The 22,075-nt window shown below is 45.8% G+C and overlaps 1 protein-coding gene across 2 annotated transcripts in view; it reads right to left on the reverse strand.

The window, feature by feature from the left end:
* SHC4 (SHC adaptor protein 4) overlaps positions 1 to 21,910 on the reverse strand; it is a 28,780-nt gene extending 6,870 nt beyond the window's left edge. For both annotated transcript variants that reach the window (XM_042039385.1, XM_042039384.1), the window contains exons 1-7: positions 20,593 to 21,910; positions 13,657 to 13,727; positions 7,632 to 7,695; positions 6,624 to 6,743; positions 5,510 to 5,563; positions 3,098 to 3,149; positions 1,971 to 2,097 (exon numbers count right to left, since the gene is read on the reverse strand). In XM_042039385.1, the coding sequence (XP_041895319.1) occupies positions 1,971 to 2,097; positions 3,098 to 3,149; positions 5,510 to 5,563; positions 6,624 to 6,743; positions 7,632 to 7,695; positions 13,657 to 13,727; positions 20,593 to 21,177 (1,073 nt within the window). In that variant the 5' untranslated portion in view covers positions 21,178 to 21,910. The remainder of the gene's footprint in view (positions 1 to 1,970; positions 2,098 to 3,097; positions 3,150 to 5,509; positions 5,564 to 6,623; positions 6,744 to 7,631; positions 7,696 to 13,656; positions 13,728 to 20,592) is intronic.
* Positions 21,911 to 22,075: the final 165 nt, after the last annotated feature.

Below are 22,075 nucleotides of genomic sequence, written 5' to 3' on the forward strand. Positions count from 1 at the left end.
AAAGAAGATTCTGATGTAATCAATTGCTTTCTAGTGTAGGCAAACATCCCCAGTGCCTGCACATCGCACAATACACAGATCCGCCATACGGAGGCTGTAAAGGGCTTTGGGCTGGAACTTTCAGAGCTGTTTATTTTTCCAGTTACTTCTTCCTGGATTAAAAATAGAGTCATGACAGTTTGGGGTAAAGGGAAGTACAGTCATTTCATTAGCACCAGGCAGCCCAGACATATTTTCAAGTCAAAGAAAAGGTAAGAGGCAACTACTGAAACTTTAAGAATTCCAAAGCATTGTTCATTAAGGTATCCAAAATGTGACCATAAAACTAATTCTTGTGTCTTCTTGACTCAACTCTATAAATCTAGAGATTGCTGGGGGGGGGCAGCCAGACTTCAAGAGAAAAATTAAAACCTCATGGCATTTAGTCAGACAAGCCTGCAACTGTTTTAGAAAATCAAATATTGCTACAAAAAACAAAAAACAACAAAAAAAAGTAGCTGTCCTCAGTGGCATGTACCCTGATTTTAATAACCACAATCAATGTTCTGGTTCAGCTTGAAGGGAACACTGAATGACATGAAGAAGAACACACTATGGGTTTTTTTGAGTGAAACCAGAATGAGATAGTTTAAATGTACAGCTGATACACTACAAAACAACTAGGTGCTTCCTGTACTGTCTCCGGTCCCAAAATAAAAAAACTCATCTCAAATCTTACTTCTCTGATTAACAAGAGTATAATTGGATAAAAGGCCATGAGCAGGAAAGAGATAACGTTCAAGTAGCTGATTATGTGATATGCAGTGCAAGTATTTGATTATGTGATTCATAGTAGTTTGGAAGGGAGTGACTCATTCACACAGCAATATCCGACTTCTCTGCCCAAGGACCATCCTCCGAGGCTGGCTGTGGGATATGCTCAAGGAGGAAATCTAATTACCCTCTTCCATTTCTCCCTGCCCCTATGCTACTTGTGACATAACCTAGCAGCGTTTCTTAGGAAAGAAAGGCTTTTCCTCTGGTTATTTTCCCCAGGGAAAACAGACCAGTTTTAGCAGTGGAATGGCAAGAACCACCATATACATTGGAATAAATATAAACTGGAATTGGAGTTGCATTTATGTAATGAAACCAGCTGTGTTCCAGAGATACTGCCTGCACAGAACTCCTGTGCTCAGGGTGCAGGTAAGCAGTGCCACGGCTTTACCTACTCATAGGAAGTATCAGGCAATCAAATTTGGTGTTACAGTAAAAAGAAGCCTGAGGAAAATAGGCATGGCTAATCTGTGAGGAGAGCCATAAATTAGAGCAAGAATTGTGTCCCCAGTGCAATGGAAAAAGGGTAATTGAAATGGGGAATTGTGGTCCAGAAACTAATCTAGGCCCTGTATTTTGGGCAATGTGCAGAGGACAGGGCTTCACACTTTAAAATGCCAAGTGGTGGTTGTGTTTATTTCAGTACATGAGGCTGATGTAAGTCACACCAGGTGAAAACTGAGGCTGCTGCCAGGACATGAGCAGAATAGCAGAAAGGTGAATTAAAATGGCTTTTTTTGCCACCACACACTTTCTACAGCTGCAGCAAGCTTACACTTGGCACAGGTCAGGACTGAGCTCAGTCTCTGTGTGTGTGTGTGCTATTTATAGAGCTGAACTTACTTGGGCAGAGTAATTTGAACATTTGTTCAACTCACATGACTTAAAATAAGGATGCTTTATCTAAGGAACAATACAGCTTAATTCTGTGTTCTGCACCTGTACAAATGTCACAGAAATCAATGAAGATTACTGGAATAAGCTAATTTTGGTATCTTATACACTGCATATACAGGCATATATTACAATTATCCTATGTCCAGAAAGCATACTCAAAGCATCTTACTTATGGATCACTCTTCATACTGTATTGTTGTCCTGAAAAGTACTAAAGAGAAGGAAACTACCGGTTAAGTGACTGAGAATATGCTGACCTTTCATTAGATGTAACCAGGCTGGATGGGTTCTTCAGGTACTGTCTGAACCGGAGCTCAAAAGCCTGCCCTATGGTGTTGATCACCTCCTGTGCCATCCCATTGGGACATTCCAGGATGTGGCATGCTGCAAGGAGACATCTTACTTTAGTTAAGTAAATGCAGTTTATACCAGAAAGTAGAGACTCAAGCTGTATTGCTGATAGCAGAAAAGCTAGGCATGAAAATATGCATGTAGATAGCTTTAGGACATTTTACAGACTGGGATGGTTCATGTGTTAAGGAAATTGCTCTAGGTTTTTTTTAAGCATAGTATCTTCTTATACCTCAATAAAATAAACTCTCCATTTATGCTTCTTGCATCTCCTTTTCTCCCCATGCCTGACAGTAAGCACAAGTAGGGGAGAAACTACCAATGTGCAGTTTTCACGTGAAGCAGCATGACAAAACAAGTATGGGCAGCTCTGGCATCCAGGGGCTGAGGGGTGGCAGACCACACTGTGAGGCTGCAACCCAGATTCTCCAGAAAACATCCTGCTTGTATGAGCCACCACAGCACCTTAGAGTGAGCTTTCCTGAGAGCGGCCACCACCAACTCCATAGACATTGGCAGTGTTGAGAACAGTCTGAGAACAGGCTTGCATGAAAGAAGCAGCCAAATGCCAGTCTTTGTTGTACTGTCCATAAATAATGAATGATGGAAAGGGATTTTATCTCCTGGGCTAGGCTCCAGAGGGGAAAAGGTCTTGTACACCTGAGTACATGCCCCACTCTGCCTTCCAGCAACACACCCACAAGTCTGGGTTAGATGAGGAGGCTCATTCACTACCCTTCCCTCACTTGAAAGCAGAGCAGCTGCCCACCTTTTCTTTTCCTACTCCTTCATGGAGCCAGCAGCTAGTACAGCTTTAGTCCGACCTGCAGTCTCACTTCGTTGCACAAAGAACATGGCATTTAAAGTCACAGCCTGCACACTATTACCCCTACCCATACAGCAAAGCCAGAAATTGTACAGAGTATTGAGCTGTTCAGTAGCTTTCTTATTTTAAAACTCAAACAATTCCTTGTTACATACAAATAAAGCAATCATATAAACACATGTAAGAATTGGAAAATTGTTTCAATACCTCTCTGATTAACAGGGTCTTTTGCTACATATGCCACGTAATCTGTTGTATCCTACAGGAAAGAAGACAACAAATGTCTTGAACATTATAATTATGAACCACCCTACCACCACAGCAAAACAATTGAGTATAGACAGATACATGTTTAGCTTTAAAATGCACACTTCTTCTAGGGAAAAACGACCAGAGGTACTAGCAAAGTGAGCTAAGGAAAATATCAGTGACACACTGGTAGCTACCAACACTTGTCCCATATTCTTTTTCTTCTAAAAAATGCACTAGACCATTTGGCATTCTTTGAGTCTCCAGTAAACCATGTATTCAATTCCAGCTCTGCAACAGGAGTAGAAACACAAGTGGTGCCTCATCAGCAGGCAATGCTGCTCCTTCCTCTGCTCCCAAGGAGCTCACAGCCTCTCCTGTGTAACACATCAGGGCTGTGTGACTGCTGGGCACAGCTTCTGGCTGGGACAGTGCTTATCAGAATCAGTGGAACATAAAATAGTGCTAACATACTGCAAAGGATGAGTCATAATGTTTCCAATTTGTAGCAAAAAGATTGAATTTTGAAGGCACCTTAGAGAAAAGGTAAACTTTCAAATTACGCGGAATAAAATGAGTATCTGATCTCAATTGCTGCTGCCCGATTTTAGTCTGGCTACAATCAGGTTAAATTACCCTGGATCTCAAAGCTGCTGCTGAGATCAGACAACCTCAGTATAATCACTTTTTTCTTTCTGATTCTCTTTCCAGCCATCACTGAAATAATCCTCTTTTTCTAGTCAAACTGAAAAAGGAACTGGAATAAAAAAATTAACATTTCTAATGATACCACAAAAGCAAAGAGTGGCTTGATAATTCAGTTTTATAGTCAAATTGGTGAGGTAATGAATACCATTCTTTTAATTATGAAAGATGCATTTTGTTATTTTGGATCTTTAAGGTGGGAAGGGGAAAATGCAATTCACAGCTTAAAGGCATGGCTCTCTTGAGGGAAGATGCAATCAGCTGGCAGGAAAAAAGGCCCCATTTGCAATATGCACAAGAACAATCGTTTAATAATTCACAATGAATGACACAAGAGGCAGGTCTTAGGGCCAGCAGAACTTGTCCTAGATAATTTTTTTAAAAATCTCTAAAGTTAATATCATTAAAACAAAGCAAGCTAAATATTTCTTATGCATCTAGTGAACTCAATTTCCTTCCTTTTCCTTTCAACTTTTTCTTAAAGTTCATAAATATTTTAGGATAGATATTTTTAAATAAATTAGATCTAGGGAGCAACTAGGAACTAGAGTAACTGGAGCAGTACCTGCTATTTTTTATGTCTTTTTAATGTTTATGTACATGCTTGAATGATTTTGCTTTAAAGGAAAGCCAGAACAGGCTTAATTCTCAGGCAGAATAGTGCTACTCCTTCATAGCCCAGAGCTATGAACTTCACTTAGACCCTGAACGTGGGGCAGGTGGAAAGACATGCCCTGTGGAAACTATCTCCCATTTTAAATGTAAACAGAATTTTGAAAAAATTACCTGAACAAGACAACAAAATTGCCCCTTATGTGAAGGGCCACTAGATTTATAGTCACCACTGATGAGCAAGACCTCTATTTTACATATCCTCCCAGTAAGAAGTGTCACCAGCTGCACCACCAAGCCCATTTCTTGCAGCACATCTGTGTGCAAGCACATCTCTTGCTGACCCTGCCATTAAGCACTGACCAAACCCAGCACTGTGTAGCCTCTGAAATCTGATGAGGGCACTGTGCAAGACCAGTGCAGGATAATAATACAAAAAACACTAAAAAAGGTAAACAAGCCCTAAAGAATTACTTATCCAACCCAGATAGATGCCATCTCCTGCTTACAATCATTGCAATAAAGAGTTTGGAATAGAATAAAAAAAACCTCTGGGTTGAAAACATCCATGACTACATGGCTGTGACACTAGGAAGAACAGCCCTATCTGCAGGAAAAAGGTGGTGATGCCACATCTGTCTCATAGGAGCTCTTTGCTTGACTCAAAATTAATCTAAAAATTTAGAGGTGCCAGTGCTGACAGCTTTTGTGACAAGGTATTGGATCATAGGGACCACTGAACAGATCAATTCCTATGTTCACATTCTTATTTTTAGATGCCCACGTCAGAGGGCTTTTGAATGGACTGAGGCTCACGGATGGGCAACAGGAAAGTTAATTGTATGTGTCTATTAAAGATGCACTGAGTCTATTCCACATTCCCTTTTCAATTTCAGTCCCTCCGTTTTCTTCTGTTACTGGTCATGATCCAGAAATGCAGTGTACTCTGTTAGTGCTTGTGGAAGGAAGGGATGAAGCAAAGTATTTGCAGGTAACAATTATTATGTAAATTCATTATACCTGCAGAAGTGTATCTTATAAATCAATACTTACTGGGTCACCTCCAGAAGCAAATGAGATGGACTGCATGTGATGGTTGGCAATAATCTGAAAAGCATAACAGAATAGTTAAACATGCTCATGGGCCACATTAGAAGACAGCAGAACATGTCTTCATAGAACAAGCAATTAAATTCATAATAGCCCAGTTTATTAATTTATGCATACCTCATTTAGGAAGGAAGGAGATAAAAATAGGAATATTTTTGAGACTACCTGTTCATGTTTAGCAGTGTCTAGAAACCTGAGTACTCTTCCTTAAAGAGTTTCCAGAATTAATTCAACCACCAACTTCTAATTGTACCCAAAAGGAAGGGAAACCTGGTGTCCTAATCCCCTCCTGGAACAGATGTGCAATGGACAGGAGACCTCAGCACTACAGACAAAGCCCTAAGAGCTCCTTGATGCTCAGCATGGCACCAGCTCAGTGCAGGATTCCCAGAGCCAGTGAGCCAGAACTACCTCCCTGATGTTCCCCTGCTCCAGCTTGGAGCAAAACCTGCTGCTGGTCTGGGGCGAGATCATTCTGGGAGCCGATACCAACAGCTGAGGGAGGAATTGGGTGGGCAGGACAAAGATTCTTATCATATCTGCCAAGAAGGAAGGGAGCACAGCCCAGTTCTAAGCAAATCCAGGCTCTCAGGAACACACCTCAATGGAGCCTGGAGACTTCACGTCGTATAACTGATTGTACACGTGTATTACCCAGCTGTAAAACAGCTTTGAATGACACCAAAGCCAAGTTCTGACTTAGTATCTTTATCAATTTTTTTTTCCTCCTAGGACTTGTCAGAAACTACAGCTGGGCCCAGTGCCTTGTTTATTAGGCACTTTACAGGCAAACACATCCAGAGAAACAGTTTGCCAAGTGCTCAAGGATCCCTCCTCATGGAACACACCATCATGAACTAAAAGGACCTGCTGCTGTATGTTCAATTCCTCCAAAGTGCTTTCATTTTTTAATTCAGAGGCATCATGTAATTCAGCTTCAACAGGGTCTGCTAAAGGGTGCTGCTTTCCCTTTGAAGGGCACAGCCTTTTGTCAGAAGCCAGGAAGAAGGAGAAAACAGTAGCATGGAAAAAAGGACACTGATTACATGTATCCTACCTGCTGTGTGTCAGCATTTATCAAAGTGAGGCTGCTTGTTGAAATGGTCAGCTTTATATTCATGCCAGAAAACTGAAGGTTACTTTTGCCAAGTACAGAAGACAGAAACTTCACTGGAGGCTTTGAATAAAGAAACAAAAGAAAGAGGCTGTCAGCCCACTCTGTGAGGGGCAGAAACATATCAAAGTCAAGTAGCTTTTACGGTATCTTATTGAAACTTTTAATGGAGAAAGGATAATGGCTTGATCAAACACAAATAGATCTTCTAACAAACATCAGCTGTGAATACAATACTGGTAGGAATGGGTTTTGTGTCAACAATAGGAGAAAAAAGTTTTAAAGCAAAATCCCAGTGAGCTAAATGCTATAGCTCAGTAATTCAGAATGTGCAATTTTCCTTCTGAACTCTTCTTTGTTTCCTAAGGATGAAGTGTTTCTGGGTAAAGCAAGAAATTCTCTCATGTATTCCTTTTTCAGGAGCAAGTTCATTCCTCTTGAGCTCCACAGTTACAGAAGGAAATCAATAAGTTCCACTGGACACAACCCAACTGTAACCACTGATGTTGCCCCTCATTGCATCCCAGTTACTTAATAAAACCCATTAAACACTGCCATTTGAGCTGTGTTTAATTTTTTACATATATAAATAAGTAGCAGATAACTTCCAGTGAATCAGCTCCCTCTTCCAAACCAAAAAAAAACCCCAATTCCAAAAATTTAGCAGCCAGAGCCTAAAACTTGTAAAGCACCACACACAGCAAGGGCTGGTAGAAGGAGGAACTCTGGGCAAAGCATTAATCCTGAGAAAAATAAAGCAGGGCATAGCCTGAGCCCCAAACCAAAAGGGCTAAACACCCTGCAACCAGTGCTTCCATGTTATCCAGGCTGAGTTCAGATGGATTAATATGTGCTAATTCCAGCACGGATTGAAGCCTGTTAGAGAATCATGTATCCTGCTTATCAAAAGCAGATATAGAAAAATAACTGCTAAGCTAAAACAGGATTTACCTTCCGCTTTTTTATAGCTCCATTTGTACCCGATACAGCTTCACACAGTCGGCTTATTGCTTCCCTGCAAATAAAAGAGTACAGCACAAACTGTTGGATCATTTCACATGCACCATCTGTAACAGAGCCAGCAGCTCTGCAATTTATTGTTATCAGCCCACTTATAAACACTTAAGTCTTCTGGAAGGTCTTTCACAGTTGTTTTTCTTTCTTCTTTCCTCCCACTGTTAAAAAAAAAAAACAACCAAAAGAGCTATTTAACAAAATACAGTGATTCAGCAACCTGGTTTGGATTGATTCTTTTTCTTCATCAAAATCGGTTTCACCTAATGAAAATTTGTTTAATAAAAAAAACTCCAAACATAACTAACCACAAGACAAACAACCTAATGCCTTCAAACCCTTTTTCTCAGAATGGTTAATAGGTCTCTTGCTTGGCAAGAGGGGCTCCTCCCTGCTTAATCCTTCATATTTAGCACAGCAGGTGCGTGCTGACTGGGCCCAGCTGGGTGCTCTGATCGACTTTCTGGCATTTGGGATTTGTTTTAAAAAAAAACAAAACTAAACCAAAAAACAAAACAACACCCCCCTCTCAAAAAAAAAAAACCAACCAAAGAAAACCAAACCAAAAAACCAAACCAAACCAAACAAAAATACCCTAACAAAAAAACAGAACCAAAACCAAAAAACACAATAACCCAAACAACAGTGTGGAGGGGTGTGGAGGTATAATCACCTTCTCCAGTTCATTTTCAGAGCTATCAGTCCATGTCTTGTAGGAATTTCCCAAACGAAACCTTCTCTCTAGCCACTCATTCTCCTCTGCAGGTTCCTCTCAGTTCAGGCAGCAGAAGGGTAAGGCATAAAGCACACACGGTGTTCATTTCTAGCTCAAAGATAAATCCCACACAGGATAACAGAGTGGTGTGCTGTGCCTATTTTCCACACTTGAACAAGGCAAACTGTGGCCTTTGCTCAGGCAGGTGGCTGGTTTGGACATTCAGTGGAGCACTGACAGCCCTGGTTGAGGTTAGCCCAGCAGCTGGGAAAAAACCTTTCTGCTGGCAGTCACAGGCTTTTCCTCACTGACACTTATTGCTTTGAAGTCAACAGGAAAATAGTGCCTTACTGGGCTGGGATGTGCTTTGCAAGTTTCCATAACCTTGCCTGGACATCCCGGTTGGAGCTGCAGCCCAAACCTCTCCAGCTGCCCTGGCTCTGTGCCACAGGCCCTGCCACCCTCTCAGGCTTAGGGTCCCATATTGGGCACTTCAAGCCTCAGCCTTTCTCTCATGGCTGAATTCAGACTTATCTTCCAAGCTGGGATTTTTTTGTTGTTGTTCTAAAGCAGAAGGGAATTTGTTTAATTATTTGTTTATATTATTGAATTATTATCCAAAGAGCTAATTAGGAAACAAGCTGCTTAGGAAAGTTTTTCTGTTTCCAGATCCCAGCGCGTGTTTGGGAGGAAAACACCACTGGCTTTCATCTCCTGAGAAAGTTTTGGTTCAGAAGGGCTAGAAAATAACAGGAGACCACACAATGACAAAAGGTTCCAGCCAGGTATGTCCCATGAAGCAGAGGTGCCCCAGTGAGGAGCATGGTCCCCCCAGGACCCTGCAGATCAGAGAGGAAATAAAGCCAGCCCAGTGCTGGTGAACCCCAGCATCGCTGCTGCCCCTGCTCAGTGCCCCACAGGCTGCCACACCAGTGGGCTACGTGCTTGAAGCACTGAAGATCAGTGATACACATTGAGGCTTCCTGCCAGGGAACATCCTGAGAAATTCAACCTGGACGCTGTCAAATGAATGGAGACCTCACCCACAGCAAAATATAATTAATATTTTCTGAGTGAAAACAGCAGGGAAGAAGAGGGGCCTCATTGTGGGCTACACAAGATGGAAACCCAGCCTTTTAAACACTGACTCTTCTTAGCATTTAAAGGCAAAATACTTCCCCTACACAACTGAAAATACCTTTTTTAAGCAAATTCCTGATACCCTTCTTGGTTAGCTCCTGTTTTATTTACCTGGTACCAGGAGGAAGGCCAAAAATGAAAAAAAAAAAGAGGAAGGCATCCTGCAGGATGAACTTGCAGATTCCAATAATCAGCTTGGAAAATGAGAACTCATCTTCTCATTCAATATTAAAGGAAATTAAAATCAGAGCCAAGACATTAAGGCTACTTGGAGCCTTCAAGTCTAGCCCTACCTAGAAAGAAAACCAGATACAGAACAAATTGGAAAAACAGAGAAGTTGTCTCTTTTGGTGACAAATGAGTTCTTGTACATGTCAGGCAGCCCATGTGAAATCAAAAGTTGTAGGCAGAGATGCCAGCCACAGAGCCTGTTCTTGTACAAGTGTGTTGACTGCCCACTTCACCATGCTCTGAAGCAACTGTCCAGCAAAAAGGAACCAAAATGTAGGCAAACCATTTCTACTTAATAGTTTCTATTACCTCTCTTTGGTAGGGGAAATAATCTTACAGACATTTCTTGCTGCACATGTCTGGGTGATTTTCCAAGTGATCTAACAAAACTTCACAAATATTATTTTAAAGGTGTGAAAAGCAGGAGTTTGGTAACACCTGCTGCTACAACTGAACACTTCCTACATGCAGCCATTTCCACAAACTAGAACCTGCACCACAGACTAGGAAGAAAAGAAACTCTGGATGCATCCACGATAAACTGAAATCAGTCACCCATTTTTGGTATCCATAAGCCTTTAGACTAGTTGGGTTTGGTTTTTTTTTTCCTTTTTCAGGCCTGCTCAGAAGTACAGTCCACAGGTTTTCTCTAGGTCTGCAGCCCTGGAGTGAAACCTGTGGCAGACACGGCTCCTGCTCTTCCCAGAGCGTGCCCGTGTGGGAGAACGCCTGTGGGCAGCAACACTGAGCTGCTTTGTTTATTGTTCCCCCAAAACGAGAATAAAGGACGAAAGATGGGCTGATGTAAGCAAGCAAGCATGCTGTTGAGGATTTGCTTTTAAGCATCTAGGGCCCTGCCTACGCCATGTAACAGAAAGGGATTATGTGGCTCAACAAAGTTGAAATTAATCTTCCAAACAAAGTCAGCCTTCTTCCAGCAGCCCTCCCCGGCTGCACATTTCAGATGCCCTTCACCCCTCACTGCCTGACCATTTTCGGGTTTGCAAGTTAATGTCCCAATCCAAGATGCAGAAACCCTTTTCCCAGAAATGCCCAAATTTGATGACTGATAATCAGCTTGATTTAACAGAAGTGGGAAATGTGTAAGAGGAAAAGAGCTGAAGGGCTGGACAAGAGAAGAACATATCAGGGTCCAGCTAAGGCAGGACCCGCCACAGCACAAGGGTGACAACCCAAACATATCTTGTATCCAGAACAGCAAGCACAGGCTAACCATGACAAAAAAAATACAAAGCCCCTCAAGCAGAAGAATCTGTTACCCTTATTGTTATTTCTTGGTGTTACTTTTCTCATCTACACAGAGTTTGAGATCACAGATTTCTGCAAAATGGGAGGGATGTCCTAAGAACAAGTAAGTTGGGTCATGGGCGGGCAACAGCAGAGAGCTGGAAAACAAGCAGTGGAATCTCCTCTGCCAACCTCCTCACCCCACAGCCACCGAGGGTAAAGAGCACCTCAGTGCCCAGCCCTTCCCTTGCTGCACTGTGGTCAATTGGCCACACAGCACCTCTACGCCCCATGGTCATTCATAGCACTGGAGAGGCCACTTTCTGCCTTCCCTAACCATGTGCCTGCCAAGCAACTGAAAATGCAAGTCCAGCAAGAAAACAGAAAGTAAATCCTCCATGTTCATGTCTTTGGATGCCTCACTGCACTTTGGCAAACATGAGTTTGTTGATCTTTCCAACATTCATAAGGTAGATAAATAACATCTTCAATTTTAGATAACATGAGGTAACTAAGCATGTACATACATATAAAGCAAGGAAGGGTGCAGACATAACTAGAGACCCTTTCTACCTCACCTCAAAACAGAAGATGCCTCTTTGTTTAGTGCAATGCCGTCAAAGTAAAAATATTTTTTACCCCAGTTCAATAACAGGCACGATTAAAATGGGATAATTTCCAGCAGCTCCTTGGTTGGTGCATTGTGCATGTCTCTATAAACTTACTCCCCTGAGAGAACAATAGGGGAATAATCAATGTTGTCTTTGCTCCAGTCAGCTTGTCATTGATCGAACTTTAAAGTTTGCATGCGTGAGCTCAGCACTTCAGCATCTGGTTTGCAAACAGTTTAAGTTTTGAATTTCTCGTGTTAAGGTCAGCAGTGGCATTTTTTTTAGGTGATGGAAATACTTCCATTGTTACATTTTGACATAGTTCTGCTTAACAAAACCTTACTATCTGGCCCAAATTTAAGTTGCCAAGCTCTTGTCACGCAGTAATTCATATTCATTATTTTCCAGACAAACCATCCAAAGCTCTGTTCTCTTAGCACAGCAGCACACACACCTCTTGCAAACAGGAGATAACCTCACCCTCTAGCTGAGCTGTGAAGAACTGAGTGGCCTGGGCTTTGGGCTCAGTGTATTACATGGCTCTTCTCGGTCAGGAAAGGACTCGCCTGAGGGAAGAATAGTGGTATCTCAGGCACTTCTTGATACCCACATGCAGGAACTGGGTGAGTGTGTGCTTATGCCAGTTGTAAATGTCAACAACTGCTGATTCTGAATATAAAACAAACAGGACAGCTTTAAAGTGAAGTCTATGGGCACTGAAGGACTCAAGTTTTTCAGTTCCGTTCAGCTGGTAAGTCTGGGAGCCAACAAGTATAAATGCAACACTAATCTCTTCATGTTGCTTTCCTTTCTTCATGACTTCTTTGATACAAACTTGAGCAAGCAAAACAGCATCGGAAAATCTCCTGCCAGCAGGAAGGAAAAGCTGGGCAGGCACAGGAAGCCTCAGCCACACTCCTGGCATCCTCAGCATGAACTGTGCCAGAGAAGCAGCTGAGAAGACAAGGGAGCATGTCTAAGGCCAGGTCAATATAACCTGCAGCCACCCATGTCTCCAAAAAGCCTTTGGAGGTGCTGAGCTGCTGGGTGGCTGCTGGGGCTGCCTGGCAGAGCGCTAGTCCTGACTGCTGGACCGTGAGCACATGGCAGCAGCACACAGCACTCAGAGCTGGAAAGAGGGTGATTGTTTTGAAAACTCAAACACTCCTGCAGTGCCAGACTTGCAAGAATAAATGTAAAAAGAAAATTTTGCTTTTCTGTTTCTGACAGGACATTTCAGCCACCCCACAGGCATGGGGGTACTAACAATCTACACCCAGAAAGTGGCAGCAGTCTGCAACAGAAGTTGCAAAGTTCTCAAAAGACCACAAAATATTTCACATTTAAACCACATCCCCAGCTGTATCTGAAAATGAAATATTAATCTTTATCTGATTTGCAGCCTAAAAACTTGGGCTTGCAGTACAGATGGAAACAGCTGTATTTCAACATGCTTTCCTTGTGACTCCACCTCCAGCTGTGCCTGGTCTCGGTGCAGATGGGGTCAAGCGATGTCATACATCTGATAAAAATTCATTAGATGACCTTGCTAGATTGAGGGACTGATGGCACTTTCTGCATCAGGAGTGAAGCAGCGTGGCAGAGAGACCCATGAGGGTCCTGGCTCTCCACCTTGGCCACGGCACCCACAGGCACGGCAGCAGCAGTGGGTTTCCCCTGTGCAGGCAGCGCCGAGCCCACGTGCACAGCCCGGCTGCTGCCAGTCCCCAGCTGGCTGTGGCTGTCTGCTCTGTGCTGCCACTGCAGGGGGAGGCTCACTGAGACAGAAGAACTGGGAGAGGAATTACGTCTGTGCCCGAAACAATTCATTTTCCAATGCAAATAGCCTATTGTAATGATCAAATAATTCAAATCATCACTTAGGAAAAAACAAAACAAAACATGCGAACTCCTATTCAGAATTGTCTCAGAGCTTGGCACACACCCTCAGCTTTATACAGAAATTAGCACTCAGGCTTTTCATTCTTGGTCTGAATCTGAGTTTTATACCACCCACCTGGTGACTTGTGTTCGCGTGCCAAAGTCCAGGGATCTCATTGACTGCAGCACTTCAATACAGCCCATGTACTATGGAAAACAGACAGAGAAAAGGGAGTACTGTTAATATCTGGTACACAAGTAAGAGGAGGATCACAGGAGGAAGCAAATGTGATTACTGTCCACTAAGTTTATGCAGAACCACAGCCTAAATGGAAAATCAAATCAGCCATCCTAAAGCTGCTTCCTAAATAGATCTTGTTTTACTAAAAGTGTAGAGAAGAGCAATAAAGATACCAATGGCTTAAACACCATAGCACAAAAAAAAAGGTAAAGCACTCTGGGGACACAAAATCCAATTATTCCTTTTTTTTCATTTCTGCTTACTCTCACTTATTAGCCTGTGAGACTGAGCTGGGAGGAATACATGAGGGAATACTGGAGAGAACAGAGTCCTCAGGAGCAGAGAGGTTCTGGAAGCCCCACGAGACCAATGCACTCAGAGCCCCCCTGCAGAAGAGCTGAGTGTCCCTTCAGAGAGCAGAGGCATTACAGGCCACGAGGAAAACCACTGGCTCCACACTGCTACATGTCTGATGACAAATAACCTCTGCAGAAGATGAAAGATGTGAAGTTGCAATTCCAGCTCGTAGCAACAGCTCTTAAGAGCCTACACTATAAACTGACCTGCTCTTATTAAAGGCTGACTGCCACACTTCTGTTGTATGGAACAGAGCTGGGGCCTTTTCTATACTCATTTGGGATTTGCATAAGACTAATTCTCAGAAATATCAAGGATGTGATGGCATATCCCCAAACATATCTCGCTAATCCTTCAGCATTTCTGTGAATGTCCATCTCTCTGTTGTTGAAGCAGTCTGATCTCTTCATTTCAACAGGCTGGCATAGGTCTGGGTCTCTCATTTTTCCTCTTGGCACCATCCTGCAGTGCTCACACAGTGCCCAGAGGCTGCAGTCACAGCCTGCCTGTGCAGACCTCTCCTTCACGAAGTCAAAGCTTCTGGGACACAGAGACAACTTGGCAAACCCAGGCAGGGACGTGCATGCTCTGTCCCCTTGTCTGAACGGAGGGAGAAAGCATTCTGTGTCAGAGAAAGGTACCGTATTTAGTTCCTGTGCCTCATTTTGCCTGTAAATCAATTTTTCTGCTGGGCCATTCAGAGAGGGTTGGGTCTAGGTATCTGTTTCAGCTTTGGAGACTTTCAGAAATGAATGTATGTGTGAAAAAGAGAACATTATATGTGCAGTCAGGGATTCCACAACAATTGTATTATCCCTATTTTGCTTTCTTTCCAGATAGCAATGTAACCCTTGGGAGAACTCCAGAATTAGGTCAGAGACCTGGAAGAACATCAATAAGAATCTGAAAGGTTGGCAGAACTGCTTCCCTAATGAACATTTAATGACTTTGAGAGCTATCTGCCTTGTTAAAGATATTCCTGCTTAACAGGAACGAAGCAAATGTGGAAAATATGTCCAGAGCCTCAGCTTGTAGCACAGCAACGACCTCTGATCCTACAGTATAAGGTCAAGCATCCTGTGAGCTGGTTGGCTGCTCCTCTATCCTTGAAAAAAGAAAAATTTAGAGGAGTAGGTGAGTCATATGCTGATAAGTGAGTCCCCATTGCATCCTGAACAGATGCGTGGGAAGCTACTCTAAGCAAAGATGAAAAATCAATATTAGGTTTTTGCATAAGTGACCCTGAGTGAAGCTGAACTTATCAATGATTCACAAAAGACCTTTTTTTTTTTTTCCCTTTAAAAGCCTGAGTAGGGAAGTGCATTAACATGGCACCTCACTGCATCTCTCATTTATTTCAGCTGTTGTTGGTTATCTGACGTGGTGCAGCTCGTGATGGCTGAACCTTCACTTCACAGTATGAGGGTACAGAGAACCAGCAGAGCCTTGGGCAGGGGGACGATGTGGGGCTGGGGCAGAGGAAGTCAGGGTCACAGAGCCTGGGAGAAGCCTATGGAGCACACCAAAGGACAATGGAATACCAGAAGCCTATTCAAGAAAACAAAAGACATTCTCCAAGGAAGAAAAAAATAATTAACAAATAAACAAGGAAAATATTAACCCCTCCATAGCAAAATCTCAGAAGCAGCACAACCAGTGTATGAGGGAAAGGGGAAGGCAGGGGAGAAGGACAATGTTTGTCTCAGAGACTTCTGCACCCAAACTCCAGTTCAGGTGGTGCCCCTACTCCCTGTCCTGTACACCCCAAACAGCAGCTGCCACAGAAACCCAACAGGCTTCTCTGGTGATGCAGGGTCGAGGCCAATTCATCTTTCCTGCTGCAGGGAAGGTTAAACTAAAGCATGGGCAGGGCAGCAACCACAGGTGCCTGGGACAGGAAGCCACAGCAGCCCACAGCTCTTGCCCCAGCCCAAGCTATTCACCAGGTACTTTTGTGATAACCAGGTCCAAAAGTGGTGTCCAAGGAGGGGTGTTCATCTTCTGAAGCTCACAGAGGGAGGCAAGACCCAGGTCACCGAGCTGCTGGGCAAGTTGGGGGAAGCTGGACACAGGCCCAAGGGTGCACTAACCAGCCTGGGGCAACGAGCACAGATGTAACTGCAGAATTCAGCTACCTATAGAAAATAAAACAGCAACAGTGAAACAAGCCAAGGGCTGAAGACCTGATATTGCTAATGAAAGCAGATGCTGAACCCACTGTTCTGTCAGCAGCAGGATGGAGAGCTTTTGCCAAGACAAGCTGCAGCTCTTGGGAGAGAAAAGAAAGACTCCCTGGCCCCTGCTGGAAAGGGAACAGCTCCACTAACAGCAACATATGCAGAGATATCCCATCTGCAGAGATATCCCATCTGCCTGCAAGGGGCTGTGGAGAGCACTGGCACCAGGAACTGCTTTGTCCCTTGGGGTTTGAATACAGAGAGTGATCGGGGGCCGGCTGCCATTTCCCCACACCACCAGGATGGCAGGGAGGTGGTGCAAGAGAACAGCAGTTATTGAAGACGCACACACCTTTTCACATCCATTTACATGAGATGACAGAAAGTGGCTGCAAACAGGATGAGGGACTGTGTGGGAGGAGATGTGAAGGCACTAGGTAGGGCCAGTGTGAATAAGCAGCACATGGCAGGACAATGCAGAGTGCCAGGCTCAGGAACCTGTTGTGAGATTTCTCTGTTTTCACCCTGGCAGCCAACACCAGGAGCCAGCCAGGGGTGTGGGGAATGAGCAAAGCACAATTACTGTAGTTTTTGTCAGGAAGTTTTCTCAGCCCTTCCTTAGGGCCTGTGGTAGCCTTGGGGTTGGAAAGCCACTGTGCCCACTGGAAAGCAGAGACCACCAGAGCTCCCCTGGCAGTGGCACTGCTCCTGCCAGCACACAGACTCCACTGTGCCAGTCAGCTCAGCTGCTCATCCTGCCTCACACAGCAGGATTTACTGGGCTGGGGTAAGTGCTCCATAACGCTGTTAGCCGCCACCAGTCAGGCAGCTAATGAAGAACTTTGGCCCAGGTTTGTGCCCTGCAGGACATTCAATCGGCTCATTCCTCAGCCTGAACCACACTGGTTTCCTCCAGCAAACACCAACCCCATCCAGATCCAAAATCAAAGGCAGCAGAACCTCTCCCATTCCCATCATGGGAAGTGGAGAGGCCAAGGCAGCCCACAGCAGCAGTGCACAGCACTGCAGACGTGGGTGGTACCCCCGGGGCACCTGTGAGACAGCGCAAAATCCGGGCAGAACCAGCTGAAAAGCAGACTAGATACCTTCAAGGATGAAAAGAGCCCATTAAAGATCATTAAGCACAAAAAACCCCCACCAGTAGTTTGCCGGTGCTAGCCTAGCTCTCCTCATGTGCTCGCCCTGCTCTCATCTTCCCCCCTGCAGCAGCAGCGGTGCAGACAGACAGACAGACAGGCCCTTGGTCTGTCCCACTCCTCGTGCCCACGCAGCACAGCCTCTTCCCTAAGGGCAGCAAGCCAGGGCTTTTTGTGATGAAGAATAGCTTTTGATAAATGAAATTTTTTCTGGGGAGGTCTGACCGTTTTATTCAAAGGCTTTTAATTTTTAAATATATCTCGAGGAAAAAAAAAAAGAAACCAACAGGGAAGTCATAAATGCAGCCATAAAGAAATATTTTCCCTGTCTTTTTAGTTTTGTGCTGAAAGACCACTTTCTGCATCCCTGCACTCGGGCCAGGTCTCTAACAGAATCGTTCCCAATCCACCCTGCCCCCGTTCTCCGGCTGTGACAAAGCAAATGGCCTGAAAACACGCAGGTTTCTGTGAGAATCGGTTCCCCGGAGAGGCGCGTGTGCCCCGCGGGCGATGCCGCGGAGCCGAGGCGCGTTCCCGCGGAGCCGAGGCGCGCACCCGCGGGCGCTGCGGGGCTGCTCAAAGCCCAAACCCCGAGCCCGGCACCCTTCAGTCCCGAGCCCCCGGCGCATGATTCACAGCTGCGGCTCTGAAGCCGTGAATCACCGGAGCCCATCTCCTTCCTGCGAGAGCCCGGCTGTGCACACGCGTGTAGTTATTTATTTACGACGGGCGATGCAGAGCAGCTCTCCGGGTGCAGTGTCAGGGTGCTGAGCGCCAGGGAAGTGGCTACAGCTGAAATAGCACAATATTTCCCTGCCCTGAACCTGGGAGAGGCGCTGGTGGCAACCTAGGACCAGGAAAGGGCTGCCCTGGACCCCCTTCCCCACACAGAGGCAGGGAGCAACTGCTCCAGGCTGACCAGTGGCATCCTTCATGGACAACAGGACTCTGCAAGGCACTGGTGCCCACGTGCACTTTCAGGGAGCAGTTCATGTCATTCTGAACTTCCATGTTAGAAATAGTCAGGCTCCTTTTAATCTAGAGACATGTAACTGATTTTAGATATATATGATGGCATTATGTGTATGCGTTCGCCATCAAACCGCTAGCAGAGGATCAACCTGTACGTTGGTAAAACCCCTTTAAGACAAAGGATGCTGCAAACAACCTTCACCATATTATTTTAAAGTGTAATGGTATCGTAATGAAATATCTGGCAATAGTATTTCCTTTTCACATTTTAGTTAAGTAGCACATTTCTAAAACCAATCATCTTTCAAAGACTCGTGCTTTGATTTAAGCTCAGGCACAGAGCCTTACTCCATGTTAGGTCCAGTAAACATCATCCTTGCTGTTCTCAGAGAAACCACTGGTGCAGGACAGTGCTAAGAGCCAGATCTCATCCTCCTGCTCAGGAGCAGCCACCTCCCTGGCACTCCCTGACAAGCAGGAGTGAGGATGGCAAGTGCCTCTTGGAATATTCCTCAGGCTCATCACAGCCATGACAAACCCCAGCAGGAAAGATAAGTGCCATGGCCACTATGGGCACCATTTAGAGACACCCTCAGCTCCAGATGGGCAGCATTGTGGGAAGGTGTGTAATGGGTAGAATGTGAACAAGGACATGGTAAATATCCCCCTCGTAAAGCCAGCAGCAATCTGCATACAAACTGTGTTTTGAAACATAACAGCGTGAGAATCAGAGTTGTCCAGGCTCCTCTTAAAATATTAATATTTGGGCTCTTTGTTATTTGCAGGAGCATTTTGGGGGACCAGGTGCTCTTGTGGGTCTCAGCTTCCTCATCAGGCCTGGGTGACACATGGCTGTGAGACAGGTGCCCTGTCACACCCAGCCACAACTGCCTCCCCCAGGGGATGCAATGAGCCCAGCACTTCCTCTTTTTAAAACAACACCAAGAAAATTTCTGCCTCTCTCCAGTCTGCAGGGGACAGCTTCTGCCCTATGGCATTTCTTTAATTCACCACATTATTGCCTTTCTAAAATAAATATAGATCCTTTCCATGTAATTGTTGAATCCTCCTCAGACTCTGATTATGCTGTTAAGGCCAAAGATCTCTGGCACAATAGATCAGCGGTCTCAATAACGTAGGTCTGACCCGCCTCCTAGAAGGGTCTCTGCTGAGATCCCAACAATCCCATGCCCCAAAAGGGCACAAGAAGCTGGATGGGGAGAGTGAGTGTCTCCAAACACACAGGAGGGCCAGGGCGAGAGGGTAAGGACTCCAACTGCTCGACCCTTGGTCTCTTGGCCCTGCTTTGCCTCCAGGTGAGACCATGCCTCTGCACCATACTCCTGCCATGCTGAAGCCCTGGCCACTTCCCAGCCCATCTGAGGCTTCCTCACCAGCTCCTGAAGAAGCCTGGTGGTCTCTGGGGAAATGAGCACCTTGCTCATCCTCTCACCTTGCCCATCCTCTGATGCTGAAATGCCCAAACCCCTATTCTACTTATTTACCAACCTGCTGCTATTGCTAAAGGGGCTAGTTAAAAAGAACACCAAGAGTTTGGCCAGGACATGTCAGCAATGTTCTTGCAGCTCTCCTTGGGCAGATTCCTGAAGGCTCACAGCCATGGGAACAACATAAGCAGGAAGATTCAGGGAAGAACATCTCCCTGTTGCGTTGTGAGGCTCCGGCCAGTGAACCCCCTTCAGAGATCCTGCCCATGAAAGGAAGAGCAGCAGAAAACCTTACTGGAAATACAACCTGGGCAGTGCCTGCCCCACAGCCTCCCTGACAAATATGTCGGCAGTGTGGGCCAGAATGCATCCAGTGCGTGGAGTTGCTCTGTGAGGGATGGGGAGCCCTTTCATGGGCCTCCTTTTCCCTCCAACACACATTTCAGGCCAGAGTAACCCGTTTTCGTTGCAGCTCAGCAGCACTCCTCAGAAAGTCTACAGATAGTCCTTTGGAATTGGATGTTGTGTTACCTCTGGAAGCAGCTGGGGTGCTTTTAGCTCCCTCAGTTCAACGCCACAGCCCTACGTACACCAGAAGACAGGAAATAAACGGGAGAATTCAGTATTTCGGGGCATGGACTCTAGAGGCGGGAAAATGGAGGTCACCCAGCTGAGCTGTTAGCTCTGTCAGAGAATGGAAGCCCAGGGAGAAGTACTCACCCGCACACTGTAGGTGGCTCCTGGCTCCTGGCTGGACGTGCTTTCATTGCTCTGTGCGAGGCCCCTGTCCTGCCTGCCCACAGGAGCGGGCTCCTCAGCTCCCCGCACAGCGCAGCCGCCCGCTGGCTTTGGGGTTAGGAGCAGCTTGTCCAGGTCTGGCTGGGGATACGAGGCCGACAGGCAGCTGATCTCAGGCGAGGTTGGGCTGCTCGGGATGGTAACGCACTCGGTGAGTTTAATTCGCGGCACCTCTTTCGTTCCCAGGCAGAAGCTTTTCAGCCCCGGCAGATTTGACGGGTTGGCAAGTTTAATGTTGGCCATCCGGGGGATCAGCGTGCACAGCGTGGTGCAGGCGTCCTGTGGCCCCAAGGAGACATCTTCTGTCAGTAAGTTGGGTGTTGAAGAATGGGAAGAGGAGGAAGAACCTTTGATATTTAAAGACGTATTTTGTGTACCTTCATCTAGGGAGGTTATGGAATCATTCCTGAATCGGCTGTACTTAGCCCTGTGCAGCATTCCTGGATGTCTGAATAACCCTACGTACAGGACGTGTCCACCGAGGCTCTGCTGGCTGCGTTCTCTCATAGCCTTGGCAGATCTGTAACTGGATATTCTTGCATAAATTGGCTCTTGTAGATAAATTATATGGAAATCAAGCAAGTCAAACAATTTTCAAAACAGAAACCTATTGGATATTTTTGCTGACTCCCTCTTGAATGGTTTCTTTTCCTCAATGGACAAGGTTTAAAACTGCATGGACATCTAGCATTTTGTAAGCAGTAATAAAAGCAGCATACAGGAAAGCACATCGGTGGTGTAGCACCTTAAGCTGAAGAGCCACTCTCCAAACCTGCCTTCATTCCTGCCTCAAGACCAGCTCTAAATCCCACCTAGCTCTGAAGACTCACAGCTGTAGCATCAATAATTGCGGAGTCCTGGCTGCAGCGAAAGCTCAAGCATATTCCACACAAAGCAGAGCAAGACAGCTACGAGCCCAAACGTATTTTCAGACCGGCATGAACCCCGTAAGGTGCCCGGCTCTCTGCACTTCCATCGCCGCTGCCCCAGAGGCGAAGAGCATCCCCGCGCTGCAGCTCCTGCCCCGCCGTCAGGCACAAACCCAGGATTCTTCGAAAAACACTGAGCAGCGTCGGTCTCGCTAATTCCTGCTGGAAAATCCTTCAGCACCATAATAATCCCGAAACAACCGAATATTCCTGCGGCTCCGGGGCCGTTTCCCGCAGCGCCGCGGGGCAGCAGCTCCGCAGCGCCCGGGCCGCCCCCGCCGCAGCCCCGGTCGCCGCCGCCGCCGCCGGTTTTATGAATGAAGTTTTTTTTTGTGAATGGGCTCGGCGCGTGCGGGCGGGCAGCGCCGTGAATGGCGCTCGGCGCGCGGCCGCGGCCCGGCGGCCCCCGGGGGGCGCCTCGCAGCCAATCTGCTGCCCCGCGGCGCTGCGGGAAACGGCCCCGGAGCCGCAGGAAT

The sequence above is a fragment of the Corvus kubaryi genome, unplaced genomic scaffold (assembly GCF_017639235.1).
Source record: "Corvus kubaryi isolate FWS band 111438036 unplaced genomic scaffold, C.kubaryi_AGA036_p1.0 37394, whole genome shotgun sequence".
NCBI classification, from domain to species: Eukaryota; Metazoa; Chordata; class Aves; order Passeriformes; family Corvidae; genus Corvus; species Corvus kubaryi.